The 13,948-nt window shown below is 41.3% G+C and overlaps 1 protein-coding gene across 1 annotated transcript in view; it reads left to right on the top strand.

The window, feature by feature from the left end:
• MACO1 (macoilin 1) overlaps positions 1-13,948 on the top strand; it is a 30,959-nt gene that overhangs the window by 7,599 nt on the left and 9,412 nt on the right. Inside the window, exons 2-6 of the mRNA XM_072136654.1 lie at positions 3,694-3,835; positions 5,826-5,952; positions 8,022-8,145; positions 8,252-8,430; positions 8,541-9,027. Coding sequence (XP_071992755.1) covers positions 3,694-3,835; positions 5,826-5,952; positions 8,022-8,145; positions 8,252-8,430; positions 8,541-9,027 — 1,059 coding nt within the window. The remainder of the gene's footprint in view (positions 1-3,693; positions 3,836-5,825; positions 5,953-8,021; positions 8,146-8,251; positions 8,431-8,540; positions 9,028-13,948) is intronic.

Genomic DNA, 13,948 nt, shown 5'->3' with positions numbered 1-13,948 from the left:
TCCAAACTGTATTTATCCCCAAAATAGTCAATTCTGAAAATCCGGAAAAGCGATATTCTTTTTGTAAGCCGCGTGACATCAAAATAAATTATCCAGACATATCAAAAATTATGAAAATGTAAAGTAGACAAATGGGAAATGTTATTCAGCAACTTATTTAGGTGGTAAATCTATCTGCCTGGAAACGCAATGATTTTGAATTTCGAAAATGGCAAATTTTTCAAAAAATTTATCAGATTTTCTTTTTTTTGTAAATAAACGCAAAACTTATCAGCCAAAATTTACCACTAAAATGAAGTACAACATGTGGGGAAAAAACAATCTCAGAATCATTTTGATAAGTAACAGTGTTCAAAAGTTATAACCATATAAAGCGACGCAGGTCAGAATCCAAAAAATCGGGCTGAGCCTTAACCTGCAAAATGGCTGCGTCCTTAAGGGGTTAAGCTTGCCTTTTATTTTGGGGAGTAATGACCCCCGATAATGCGTCTGTTACGCTTGATGAGGCGTTAATGCGACCTCTGACCACCAAGATGAAAAATTGTAAACCAAGCCCACGGACATACTGGTGTCTACCCCCTCTAGCAGGATCTGCTCTTCTTTTAGCTTATTCCATGTTGTTGTTTTTGTTTTTTTTTGTTTTTTTCCAAAAAAAGGAATTTGGAGAGAAACCATTTGGATTTATAAGTGATCAGTGTGATAGCTACCATAATTCTAATGTGATATCCTTTACTAATGGTATGTTATAACCAAAGGAGTTCAGTGAAATATTGTAGAATGCGTTGCATTATCAGATATAATCTGGAAAAAATATTTGTTCCATTAATATTCCTAGTTCCATATAATGTTCCATTATGCAGAGGAAAACTACATACACAAAATATGCGGTTGATGTATTACTTTCTCTTGCGTCTCAGATTTCCTCCTCCTTTTCCATTCAAACTAGGGTACTTGCCCATCTCCTCTGCAGCAACTACTTTGCCTATGACTACCGCTGACCAGAGTGACTTTGTAACACATGGTTAGATGCAGGAACCACGGCATAGCTGTAACGTCCATATCAACTGAGCATCACTTGTTTCCTCACTGTGCCAAGTTTTTTGTAAAAAGTTCTGAAAGCGGTTTATTATTTTGATGTATAAGGGTTAATATTTTTGTGAAATATTAGTGTAGTATTTTTGTTTTTAACAGTAAATTGTTTGATATAAATGTGTTTTATTAGTCTCATTCCATATACAGGCAGGGTTACGTACAAGATAGGGTCCGGAGGTTTGTTCTTAAGTTGCATTTGTAAGTCGAAACTGTTTTTTTTTTTTTTTTTTTTTTTTATAATTGTAGAACCAGACAAAAAAAATTTTGGCCCCAATGACAATTGGAGTTTAAACATTTTTTTGCTGTAATGGGACCAAGGATTATCAATAAATCTTCATTACAGACACTTTACAGCTGATCATTGCAGTCTGGGAGTATAGTAAAGCATCCAGAGACTTCACCAGAGGTCAGAAGGGTCTGTCTGTAACTATGGGTTGTCTGTAAGTCAGGCGTCCTTAAGTAAGGGACAGGCAGTCCCTGACTTAAAGAAGAATTCCCATGTAGTCTAGTTTCTTAAATGTACTCAGGATAACCAAATATCAGATTCTGTTATTAACAAAAATACAACAACCTGTCTCTCAGTCCTGTTGTACACAATTTCAGTTGCCCCTGGTTTCTGACCCTGAATCTTCTGACTTTGGGTCCGGAAGCCATCTTGGATTTCTGTGTAACGCCTTGCAGCTGAGGTTTCTGTCTCTGCTTCCTGCCCTCAAGCTCACTCACTGATGCACACAGATACAGACACTGGGGCTAATTTGCTAAGGGTAAGCGTGTGCACTTACATCAGACTTTCCAACGTTTTCGCATGGCTGTGACCGGTATTTAACAGGGGTCTTCGCTAGGATTGTGTTGCACGTGAAGGTTTTTGGCGCAGCTGTGCTGGCTTTCATGTGACAGAAATTGAGGGTTGTGCCAGCAGACAATCCCACTGATTCGAACTGAGCGCAGGATTTAACTTTCAAATTGTGTCGCAAGACAATGCACTACAGAGAAGAAGAATGAACTCCGGCGGCCCTGAGTGGGAAGCGACACATGTGCGATATCGGGTGCACAATCTTAACGAATCGCGACAGAGTGCAATCTCGACGGACATGCACTTTTGGGAAACTTCATCGAAAATGTTCCCCACTGAGTTCCTGCCAACAGCAGTAGCATGAGGAGAACTACAAGCTACAGACAAGTTCTTTATCTGGGGAGGCAGGAAGGCAACTCAGATCTAGTGTGTTGTGGAATAGCAGAGATATTGAAAGATTAGACAGATCAGAGATGAAATTCATTAGTTGGCTATTGCACATAATGACAGCCAGCTCTCCTACATGTCAGATACTAGTACAATGTTCAGAAGGTAAATGAAACTCTATATAAACCCGATAACCACATTGTCAGCTCAAAGAACTAGATGGATCATAATGTGTCTGCTTTGAGCTAAAACAGCAATACAAGTGAGTAAAATTGGGAAGTAAAGGTTTAAAAATTTATCTTTTTTGAGTTATCACTAGGGGATTGAAATTTGAGATTTTTCTTTCATGGCGAAAACCCCTTTAAGAACACCCAATTTACAGACGAACGCTAATTTACTGTACTTTAGTCTCAGGTTGTAATGATGAACTGTAAGATGTCTGAAGTGAAGCTTTGTACTTCTTTCTTGTTCTATTGGCAACCCAAATACAGGGTGTGTGTGTGTGTGTGTGTGTACTATAGTTTTTGTCTCTATCAAGAATATGGCAGCACTCAATGGCTTAGACTTTCTGCCATAGGAAGAGCTCAGTTCCTAAGCCCTGTCATACCCCGTAGCTGATAGCATTAGCCCAGTTTTTTTATTTTTATTTTTTTTTTTGGGTCCATCTGTCAACGCGCGAAGAATGGCACACATGCTGCAAACAGACTATGGATCGGCCTGTGGCCTTCAAAATGTTGTTTGTGTGCATGGAGCCTTAAAATCCTCTGTACACCTCGGCAAAGCATAAAATGTGCAGTTTTCTTTCTTCTAGCCTAGATCTGATGTGTGAAGCCCACCGCATCGGAGGTGACTGTAATTTCTCCACTTGTCAGAGGAAAGCCTGAGCATTTGATAAGAGTAACTTATTGCACTTGTGTAGACTGAGAAGACCCTTCACAACTCCCCCATCAATGTCAAGAGGAAAGAGCCAGTTTCAGTCAACTAGCGTTGTCATCTGGCCATTACTACGTGCCTGTGTAGAAGGATCGTAGAATATCTTTCTATGGATCTTTCCCATCAATAGCCACTGGAGATACCTGTTTGAACATAGTTACATTGTCTCCTGCTATTACATTCATGTGTTCTTTGTCGCACAATGTGCCAAAATGGGAGTTAATCTTATTTTAGATTTATACCGTTATATTGTGGATAGTTGGCTCTCTTAAAGCATTACATGATTATCTGTCAATCTTACTGTCTTGTGTATAAACCAAAGAAAAGTTATTGCAATAAACCATTATCAGATTTTAACTGTTAATCCACTATACGTGGCAATCTAGCTGTGTGGGAGTGAACATTGCTTAAGGGATTTCGTAACTTTCTCCTAATACCTGCTTAAAAAAAATATCCTTTGCTAACTGATGTGCTTTTTGTCCTTGCAGTACCTTCCTGTACCTGAAGTTCCTGGTTGTCTGGGCGCTCGTGTTGCTGGCAGATTTTGTACTGGAGTTTAGATTTGAGTACCTGTGGCCGTTCTGGCTGTTCATCAGGAGTGTGTACGATTCATTCAGATACCAAGGCTTGGTACGTATATGAGGCTGAACTGCTTGTCGTCTCTTCACTGCTTTGTTGCTTGTGGACATTTGTAAATGTTGAGGAAAGTGGTGGGAGATGGGAAGAAATCGAGGGGTCAGAAGAGGATGTAGGATCAAATGGCCCAAAGGTTGTCAAAGATGTATGTTGACTTGTTAGGATACAGCCAATCCTCAAAGGTATACTTTGGATTGTCATCCTGCAAATTGAGAATGAGATTTTAAAATCTCATCCATGTGCAGTGCATGATGCAATCATCCACTGGTGGGGTTTTTGAGTCCATGCTTTGTCAATTTAGCTTCGGGGTAATTTAATGACCAAATATCCAAGCACCAGCAGTTAGTTGTGTGCTGTGATTATACCCAGTCTTTGAAATAAATCAAGTGTCTCAGTCTTTATGGTAACTGATTACCTTGTCTGATGCTGGGTGATAGACCTGGAGTAGTTTGGGGTTCTCCAAAACTTATTAAAAAAACCAAAAGGTGGCTGGAGGGGGCCACTTAAAAAATGTACTTTCCTCCCGGCGCCCTCCAGGTATCCTGCTCTGGCCAGCCACGCCCTTCTTTCCCTATTCACCGCTTTATACATGCTGCAAGGATGGGTGTCTAGTTTGGCCTGAAACTGAATCCAGCATTCATGGCAGTGTTTCGGAGTGATAGCAGCGGGGGACACCAGGAGGGCGCCGGAAGGGAAGATTATTATTATTATTATTATTATTATTATTATTATTATTATTATTACGAACACCTTTTTTGTTTTTTAATAAGTCTGAGACATCCCCTATAAAGGAAACCAACAGTAAAAAACATCTAAAGATGCTAATCTCCGCTCCCCTTGATGTTGATCCAGGTCTTCTCCAAACTTTACACGTTGGGATCACCTATAAAAGAGACTTATAAATAGAAGCATGCAGTGCCGGGACAAGATGTCCAGCGCTCTGGGCTGCTAATTATGCACACCCCCTTCTTGACCTCTCCCATGTTGGAGAGGGAGGCATCTTTCTTGCAGGAGGTGTTACCTCTCGCGTGATGTCACCTCCCTCTACAGACATTGGAGAGGGACCTTGTGGGGCGTGCAAAAATAGCAGTCCAGGGCATCGGACGTTTGTCCCCACACTCTGTGAAGCCAATTATAAGGTTTTTCTAGTTGTTCCCGATCATTTTTTACCTTTCTTTGGAATTTTACACTGACCATCACTGAGTTATACCAATAAAATAGAGTAAAATTGTTGCATGGACAGGGACTCACTTTTAGCCCTCTGTGCTTTGAGATGCTGTGTGCTTAGATTATCAGGGTACAGGTTTATCTACACTTTAGCTTCTTAACATTCTTCTAGTATCTGACACAAAGTAAAAGAGAGATTAAACAGCGGTTCTGGTAGCGGTATTTAGTGACCTGCTCACTTCATGTCACCTCATGGCCAAGGGCAGATAGTCTGGGGTGACTTCTGTATAACTTGGTGGAATAAATGGGAATACCCCTTTAAGTATTTCTTCTAAGCAAATAAATGTCATTGTTTGTATAATGAATAGATTTTTCAATTTCCGTTCTGTATAGATTCTTCACCGCTTTCTAGATCTCTGCTTGCTGTCATTCTATAGGAAGCTTCTATGTTACTTCTAGTGGACAGAAATCTACCCATGGTCACACAAGTGCACGACTCGTTATATCAAATAGCTCTGCTTACTCTGTGTTACTAAAGAGTTGTGCACCTGTGACTGGTCACATTTCTGTCCACTGGAAGTAAACATAGAAGCTTTCTATAGACTGACAGCAAGCAGAGATGTTAAGAATTGATATAGAAAGTATATTGGAAAATTGTATAACCTTTTTAATGTACAAACAGTAACATTTGCCGAAATGGGAATACCCCTTTTAACAAAAAAATTTGTAGCTTGTTCTGTGATCTATATGTTGTTTGGAATAATGGCAAAATTTTCTTCCAGAGTCTAATACCACCTCTTTTCTGTTTTTGTTTCAGGCCTTCTCAGTATTTTTTGTGTGCGTAGCATTCACATCCGATATAATATGTCTCCTATTTATACCAGTGCAGTGGCTATTTTTTGCGGCCAGTACCTATGTTTGGGTACAGTATGTGTGGCACACAGGTAATCTTTTGTCTTTTAAATGTGTGTGTGTGTTTTTGTTTTTTTTTTTGTTTTTTTTTAATAGAAGTGCCTTTCTTTCTTCCCCCTTTCCTTTGCTTGGTTTTTTTTGTTAACATTTTTCTAATATACTTTACAAACTATTATTTTCTTAATAAAGAAACTGACTGCAATGTGCCCCTTAGTTACAATGTTGCTTTGATCCTGTAGACAGATTTGCCATAGCAACATAGAAGACTGGTCTCTCTGTCTGTTTGTTACAAAGCTGTGATGTCAAATGTCAAGCTGAAAGTAAAGGGGTTAATCCTACCTGGGTGAAGTTGGCCCCCTACCTTGTTCAATCACACAAAATTGGTGTTAAATGTTTGTGCAGCAGAAATTTTCGTTTGTTCTGCTATCATTTTAATTTTAATTTTTTAATGTTAATTTTTTTTTTCAGAGGTCTGCAGAGTTTTTCCTTTCAAAGTACAATGTGTTTGCTAGCACCCCCTGGTGATCAAACCAGATGTGTCACTAGGTTTTTTTTTTTTAACCAATTCATCCTAAACTTTAGTAAACACCAAAACGTACCATAAAAATGATAGCAGCAATCTCCCCCTCTCCCGAAGCACAGTAAACATTTTCTAATAGTATATTCATTGCTTCTCAAGTGCCTTCCTGTGTTGAGGGCAGAATATGGGGTGCGATCACTCTGATCCTTTATAGCACTGCAAGATTTACAACAGAAACCTTATGTTAGTACAGCATGTGTACTTCCTAAAATTGAGTAGCTTGCTCTTCCTGTCCCTAGTTTCTGGAGATGTGGGTTGCTTTCTTCATTTGGACACCTCCCTTTAACTCCCTTTTTCATATTTCATTTTATTTTCTTGGTTTACTTCCAGCATGTAAATGTTGCTGTGGAAAGTTGAGCCAGTGGATAGTGTAGTTAAACAGATTTGGATATTTGGAAAGGGGACATTCCAATTTGAATATCTGCAGGGAATGACATCTGACATATCAGTAACCACTTCCAAGTTAGGGGGTTCATTCTTTTTTAAGATGATCTGCTTGTCAGAAATTTCTGAATGTTTTTGTAACCATATGGAATAAAGCATCCCATCACACACAGCTTTGCATATCCGATCAGTGGAAGTTAACCCCGTGTCACCTGATTATTTAAGGAGCGACCATGCATCAGAAGTGGTACAACTTTGTAGTGACCTGGAAAAGTGCTGTAAGCCTAGTCTTATTCAAGTGAATGGGATTGATCCTACTCACATACCAGCTTCCATAAATTTCTAATTGAGGCCCCCCCAGTGATCAGACATTTATCACAGAGACTGTGAATACGTGATAAATATTTTGGGGAACCCCTATTAAAGAACTCCAAAAAAGGCCTTTGATTTGCCTTTTTATATTGGTTTCTAGGATATAAAGTATTGCAAGTACTCCTACTATTCTAGTAATATAAGTAATCTGTAGATTGATACAATGACAGATTACTAAATTTGTGGGTTTTGGTTTAGGGGTAACCACCTTTCAACCTACAAATATCTGAATGGGCAGTGCAGAGATATTTCTGATCAGGACCAGGACAACCTCTATAGGGGTATCCTCTACAACTAGAGGAGAGTTGGTTCTGCCATCGCCATAGACTGGGTTTCTTTACTGTAAGAGCAGTGAGACTATGGAACTCTTTGGAGGTTGTGATGGTGGATATTTGGCTGTAAAGAAAGGCATCCAGGCCTCTTGAACATGTGCTAATATATCACATGTTATGGGAACACTAATTTTATTTGATGTTGATCCAGGGAGTTATTCTGCCTGCCTTGTAAAAATGAGTTATATGCCCTGCATTCCAGTCAGATCCAGTAGGGACTACAGGGCATGTTGGTCAAAATCTATATTGGAAAGTCCCACATTGAAATGTAATAGATTGAAAGCAAGATGGTTATGTGCTCCACCGTGCATTGACCCCTTTTCACAAGCTTAGAGGTGGGATCACGTAACCGTACTTGAAACCTCTAGAAAGTTTGAGCAAGCAGCCATCACATTCGTGAAAATCTTGACCTTCGTTTTTCTTCTTCCTGCAGAAAGAGGCGTGTGTTTACCTACAGTCTCGCTGTGGATACTCTTCGTCTATATCGAAGCAGCCATTAGGTTTAAAGATCTGAAGAATTTTCATGTAGATTTATGTCGTCCATTTGCTGCACACTGGTAAATTGATGTAGCTCTGTGTTATCATAGTAATCCTAGCAATCACCCACCCACACCCATCTAGGAGGTATCTAGTAGTAACTTTTTTCCCTTTGTGTTTGTACAGTATTGGGTATCCGGTAGTCACTTTAGGCTTTGGATTTAAAAGCTATGTCAGCTATAAAATGCGGTTAAGAAAACAGAAAGAAGTACAGAAGGAGAACGAGTTTTATATGCAGCTCCTGCAGCAGGCATTACCCCCAGAGCAGCAGATGTTACAGAGGCAAGAAAGGGAAGCAGAAGAAGGTAGGTACTTGATCAGAATGGCTTTCATTGGAGCCACAGATGGCTATGGATGGTTTGTATGCCAGTATTCTTACTATTCAGAGTCATGACCTTTCTTTTTCACTCTACAGCCGCCAAGGGTTTATCTGAAATGGATTCTTCAATACTGTTACAGCACAACGGACTCTCATCAAATAAAAAAATTTCCAGCACGTTGCCAGAGCTGGAGTATAAAGAAAAGGGCAAAGACAAGGATGTGAAAAGACACAATTTGGGGATTAACAACAACATCCTGCAGCCCACAGACTCTAAAGTACAGGAGATTGAATATATGGAGAATCATATCAACAGTAAACGACTAAATAATGACTTGGGGAGTACAGAAAACCTTTTAAAGGAGGACATGTGCACTACTTCCTCTAAAAACTACAAGAACACAACAGGGACTGCAAATTCATCTCCTAGGAGCCACAGCTCATCCAATGGGACTATCCCTTCCTCAACATCCAGCAAAAATGATAAGAAGAAATGCACTAGTAAAAGTCCGAGCATGCACAAAGATCCAACAGAGAATTGTATTCCAAACAACCAGCTTAGTAAGCCAGATACATTAGTAAGGTGAGTAGTGGAGTGTTTCCAGCCTGTGTTCTTTATGTATTTTATTAGGCAGCCTGATAAATGGGTAATGGCTGTTTTCTTGTGAAATCGACGGCACATCTGTCAGTGACTTTGTTTTTGCTATTGACAAGGATTCTACTAGCACTTATGTAATACTAGGCAATACCTCAAACTCAGAATATAGTTATATCGGAAAATAGCAGAAAAAAGAGGGGTCCCTTTTGAGAGGACTCGTCGCCTCTCTTGACTGGCTTAAACGGGCATTCCCTGACGTATAAATGACCCCCTAGTTACGAACATGCGCTGGGGTCAGAGGTCGCACTAACTTTTTTTTGGCAGAGTAAAAATACTCCTCTTAGCATTTCTGAGGAGTATTTTTAGTCAAGGAAGAGTATGGAATTTGTAGTAATATTGGGACTGCACTGGACTCCTTTTGTAACAGCGGCGTTGCTGTTTGGCTGGCAGACAGGGAGTCCTAGCATCATATTTCTCTATGATGCAAAGACTACTGTCCAGTGCACTTTGCTCATTCCATCCACCTTGCTGCCACTGGAAGTCGCTGTAGATTAGACAATTACTATGCGGCTATGCTGCGGTCAAGCCGCCCCATGTGTCTCCTGACCTAGAGCTGCTTTTACATGGGGTGGTTAGCTTCCATTTGGTAATATATTGCAAACACATCGTGCCTAAAGGATGACAAAACGCTTGTGAATTCTCATAATATGCAAGGGGTTGTCTGAGTTTATTAAAAAATCTTCTGGTAGCCTGCGGGGTGCGGTAAAAAAAAAATAAACTTCCTGTAGATCAGTTGTCCTACGCCGCTGTCCTTCAGTGCTGTGCCGTTTGTTTACAGAGGCAGGCACGCTGTGATCGGGCAACTTTCACCTGCCTAGCATGCCCACCTGTCCCAGTAGCTGATGCACATTGATGTTAATGCTGTATCAGGTGCCTGGACAGGGGATGGGTGGACATTCCAAGCGGGCAGAAGATGCCGGATTGGAGCGTGCCTGCCTCTGTAAACAAACTGGCATGGCACTGACGGACAGCAGTGGATGAACGGTAGTGCAGGAAAAGGTATGTTTTAAATAAACTCTGACAACCCCTTTAAGTCTATGATAATCTTTACCATATAAAAATGTGGTCACTCTTGTAACAATGCACATGTGTTTTGTTTGAAGCATTTGCAATTCATTTTCAAGTACAACACACCATGTAAATACAACTTAAGGCTACTTTCACATGAATTTGTGCTATGCCCATGTCAGAACCAGCATATGTTATGCTGGTGAAGCGTAGTGATGTGTGGTGCTCAGCCCTCCCCTCTCCATAGGGATGCCAGGCTGTAATTATCTTCTTCCCCATGCACACTGTGGTCAAGTGGCACATATGCGCCATTGGAGTCTGTGGGGACAGATATCCACCCACAAATTTTGCAACTGGATATATGTCCCCACAATGTTCGTGTTCAAGGGACCTAAAATTTAAAAATGGCACTTCTCAAGATTCAAGGTCTATGAGCAGCTGAAAAGCTACACATGGGAATAAAAGTACTTAATTTTTTCCCCTTGAATCTTGGAGTGCTGCCATTTTTTAACTTTTACCTTGTCAAGGTTCTGGAATTTGCACCAAAGTCCTCCTGCTACAAGTGTTGCTCTTTTCTGTACTTTATATACATGATATAACACTTCCATATATAACCTGGGCAGCAGGCTGTTACAGATCTTGCACTGATGTGACTACTCACTCACTTCATTTCAGCCCTTGGTCACAAGCCTCCTGTTCCCTGGTGACTTGTAGCCACATTTTCCTCTGGGTCAGCTCCAGTTTTTGATATGTGCAACAACTATGGTGCTGTGACATCGGCAAGTAGGCCAAAGAGAAACAGCATCAGGTTAGGGAGGGGGTGTGTCCAGGTGCTGCACAGCTCAGGCTCACACACACACACAACAGCTCATCCATCTCCTCTCAGGCGGCTGTGTAAGTCAGGGGCTGCAGCAGCCGCTCTGCTATGCTCTGCCGTCCTCACTCGTCCCAAATAAGGTGAAATGTCAGTGCGTGTTTAGACGCATTGGGCAGTTTTCAAGGAGTAATACTGCATTTAGGAGCGTCTATGACGCTTCTAGAGGGGTTAATGCGACCTCTGGCTGGGGTATTCCCCGTTCATGTGACTTCTCTACCTGCACAGCGGCTTGCAATAGGAAACCCTTCTCTGATCACAAGTGACAAAGGACTCTTGTGCAATCTCACCTTGGTTACCCACTATCTAAGATAGATCGCTGGTAACCAAGGAAGCTTGTGCTAATGAAAGTGCACAAGTGTCTTTGGTTACTCTCACAACTTCCTTCACAGCTAGTTGGCTAAAGATCTTCAGGAGGGGTGGTCTTACATGGTCTAATCCATGCAAGGATCCAATTCTGGTGTGAAGTTGCAGTATGCTTACCAGGGTATCTTGGTTGGTCGTGGAGCTCATGTCTCCCAGTTCAGGCATCCTTAGGTGAAGCAGCGGAAGTCGTCCTACTCTTTCTTCAGGACTGTGGCTTGCATTTCTTCTTTCTAGCCATTGCTATTTGAAATCCAGCATAACCATGGGCACTTGAGATGGTGAGATTGCAAATTCCTGTGATCCCTGACGGCACTTTTTCCTACAAGCCTCTGCTGTCTGAAGTCGCAGGTACCAAGGAGGCTTGTGCAGCTGAGAGCGAAAGCCTCCTTGGTTCTTTAATTCTTTGATTGGATTTACACTACAAAATATACCAATTGCAACTTGCATAAAAATCTACTTGAGAACAAACTTAAAGGGGTTTGTCCATGAAATTCTCAAATTTCAATCCCCTAGTTCACCCAAGAAAGATCATTTTTAATCCCTTACTTTACAATTTTACTCAGTAGATAAAACCGCAATAACGATCACTTAGTGATGGTCAGTGTCAAATCCCAGTGTGTGGGTACAGGATTATCTAAACTTTTCATTTAGTTTCTAAACATTGTACTAGTATCTGATACATAGAAAGAGAGATGAGACAGATCAGAGATGATATACATGACTCAGCACTTCTACATCTCAGCCACATACATACATACATACATACATACATACATACATACTGTCAGCTCTACTATAAACCTCCCTCCCCAGATAAAGAACTTCTCTGACTGTAGCTTTACACTTCTTAAGCTGTGTGCGTGCCAGCAGGAAGTCTGTGAGAGCTGGTCCTGGAATTCAGGTGGAGGAGCCGCTGTAGGGAGCAGAGGGAGAGAGAAGCTCTGTGAAGCCTCAGGCAAATTGGCTGCCGACCCTAATGTCTGAAAATACAGGGTCGTGTCCAGGGGCAACTGAATTTGTGTACACAGACTGATAGACAGGTTGGACTTTTATCTGTGAAATGCTGCATTTTTGTTCATAACAGTGAATTGGAGAATGTGTTATCCAGAGTACATTTAAGAAACTCCTCTTCGTAGGAATACCCCTTTTAAGGCGTAATATCCCTGTATTAGCAAATGCTTGCATGCTTTTATGAAGATTAAGAACATTGTTTTGAAACAGTTTCAATAACTCCTACACAAATTTATACACATTTAGGCTGGATTCACACGACCGGTGCCCGCCGTACCGTAGCACGGCAGGCACACGGCAGCGCGCGGGGAGAGGAGGGGGAGAGCGCTGCTCACCTCCGCTCCTCTCCATAGGGATATATGGCGCACGGCGCCGTATGCCCTGAAAAAATAGGACATGTCCTATTTTTTCACGGGGCACGGAGCAGTACGGTGCTGCACGTGTGCTGCACCTGTAGGGCGCAGTGCGCCCATTGCCGTCTATGGGGGACGTATATCGGCCGTATATACGTCGGCCGTATATACGTCCCCCTTGCGGTAGTGTGAATGCCGCCTTATAGGTAGTAAAAGATCAAGGGAATTGTCAGTCAAATTTCATTAAGATTTGATTGCACGATATGTGGATCATGGGTAATGTTTTATTATTACTCCATACTTTGGATTTTTTTTTTATGACCGCAAGGGGGAGTGTGTTTAATGCTAGATCACTCTAGCCAAGTGGACCACATTATTTTGAAATGGGCTGGACAATGCCGGCTTCAGACACTTTGCCTTATGTGACCTCTGAGGTAGATTTAACTTGTATCTGATCTGGTTTTCTTTTACAATCAGATCTTTTCAGTTCCATTTCAACTAAAGTGAGTGGAAATGGCTGTAGAGCACATCATAGCTGACCTCTAGAACTGTCCTGGAGGAAGTGTATGCTCTGTAAAAGTCTCTGGCTCAATACCTTGACTTGGCCCTCCTGCACACGACTGTTGGTTTTAAATTGTATATAGTTTCTTATGCATCCACGTTATATTGTTTCAACAGCCAGGAGGATCAGCAGTCTTCCCTGGCCTCAAAACGTAGAGCATGTCCTATTCCTGCCTGTGTTTGTGCCCAGTGCCCTTGCTTCCAGCCTTCGAATAAGCATGAGGTTGTGTGCAGGTAGGCTTGGGGACATGAATGTATCTGGGAAGGAGGAAAAGTACTGATCTTTCTTGCTATCACTAAACTGATTTGTTGTGCTACTTCCCAGTATTCTTGCCCTATGTCTGTAGAATTCATCAGGGGCTTGTAGCAGTCACTTGATGATATTTTAGTTGCAATAACTCCCTCCAGTTTACAAAAAAAATGTAGTCTGCTGAGAATTTAATACATGTTAACACTTTAAAGTGTAACCGTCATTTAAAAAAACTTTTGATATGTTGTAGGACAGGTAATTTTAAGCCCTTTTGCAATTGGATTAGTTACCCGAATCCTGCTCCTTCCTCTTGTATTCTGCAGACTTCCCCTAGATGGCAGTGACTGCTCAGATGTCTGTTACTATGGACATTCCATCTTTATAAAGAAGACTAGGGAACAGGAGACACGCCCCCCTCCCTCT

The sequence above is a fragment of the Engystomops pustulosus genome, chromosome 2 (genome assembly GCF_040894005.1).
Source record: "Engystomops pustulosus chromosome 2, aEngPut4.maternal, whole genome shotgun sequence".
Classification (NCBI taxonomy): domain Eukaryota; kingdom Metazoa; phylum Chordata; class Amphibia; order Anura; family Leptodactylidae; genus Engystomops; species Engystomops pustulosus.
Note: the sequence above shows the minus strand (reverse complement) of the source record. Positions and strands in the feature narration are given on the sequence as shown.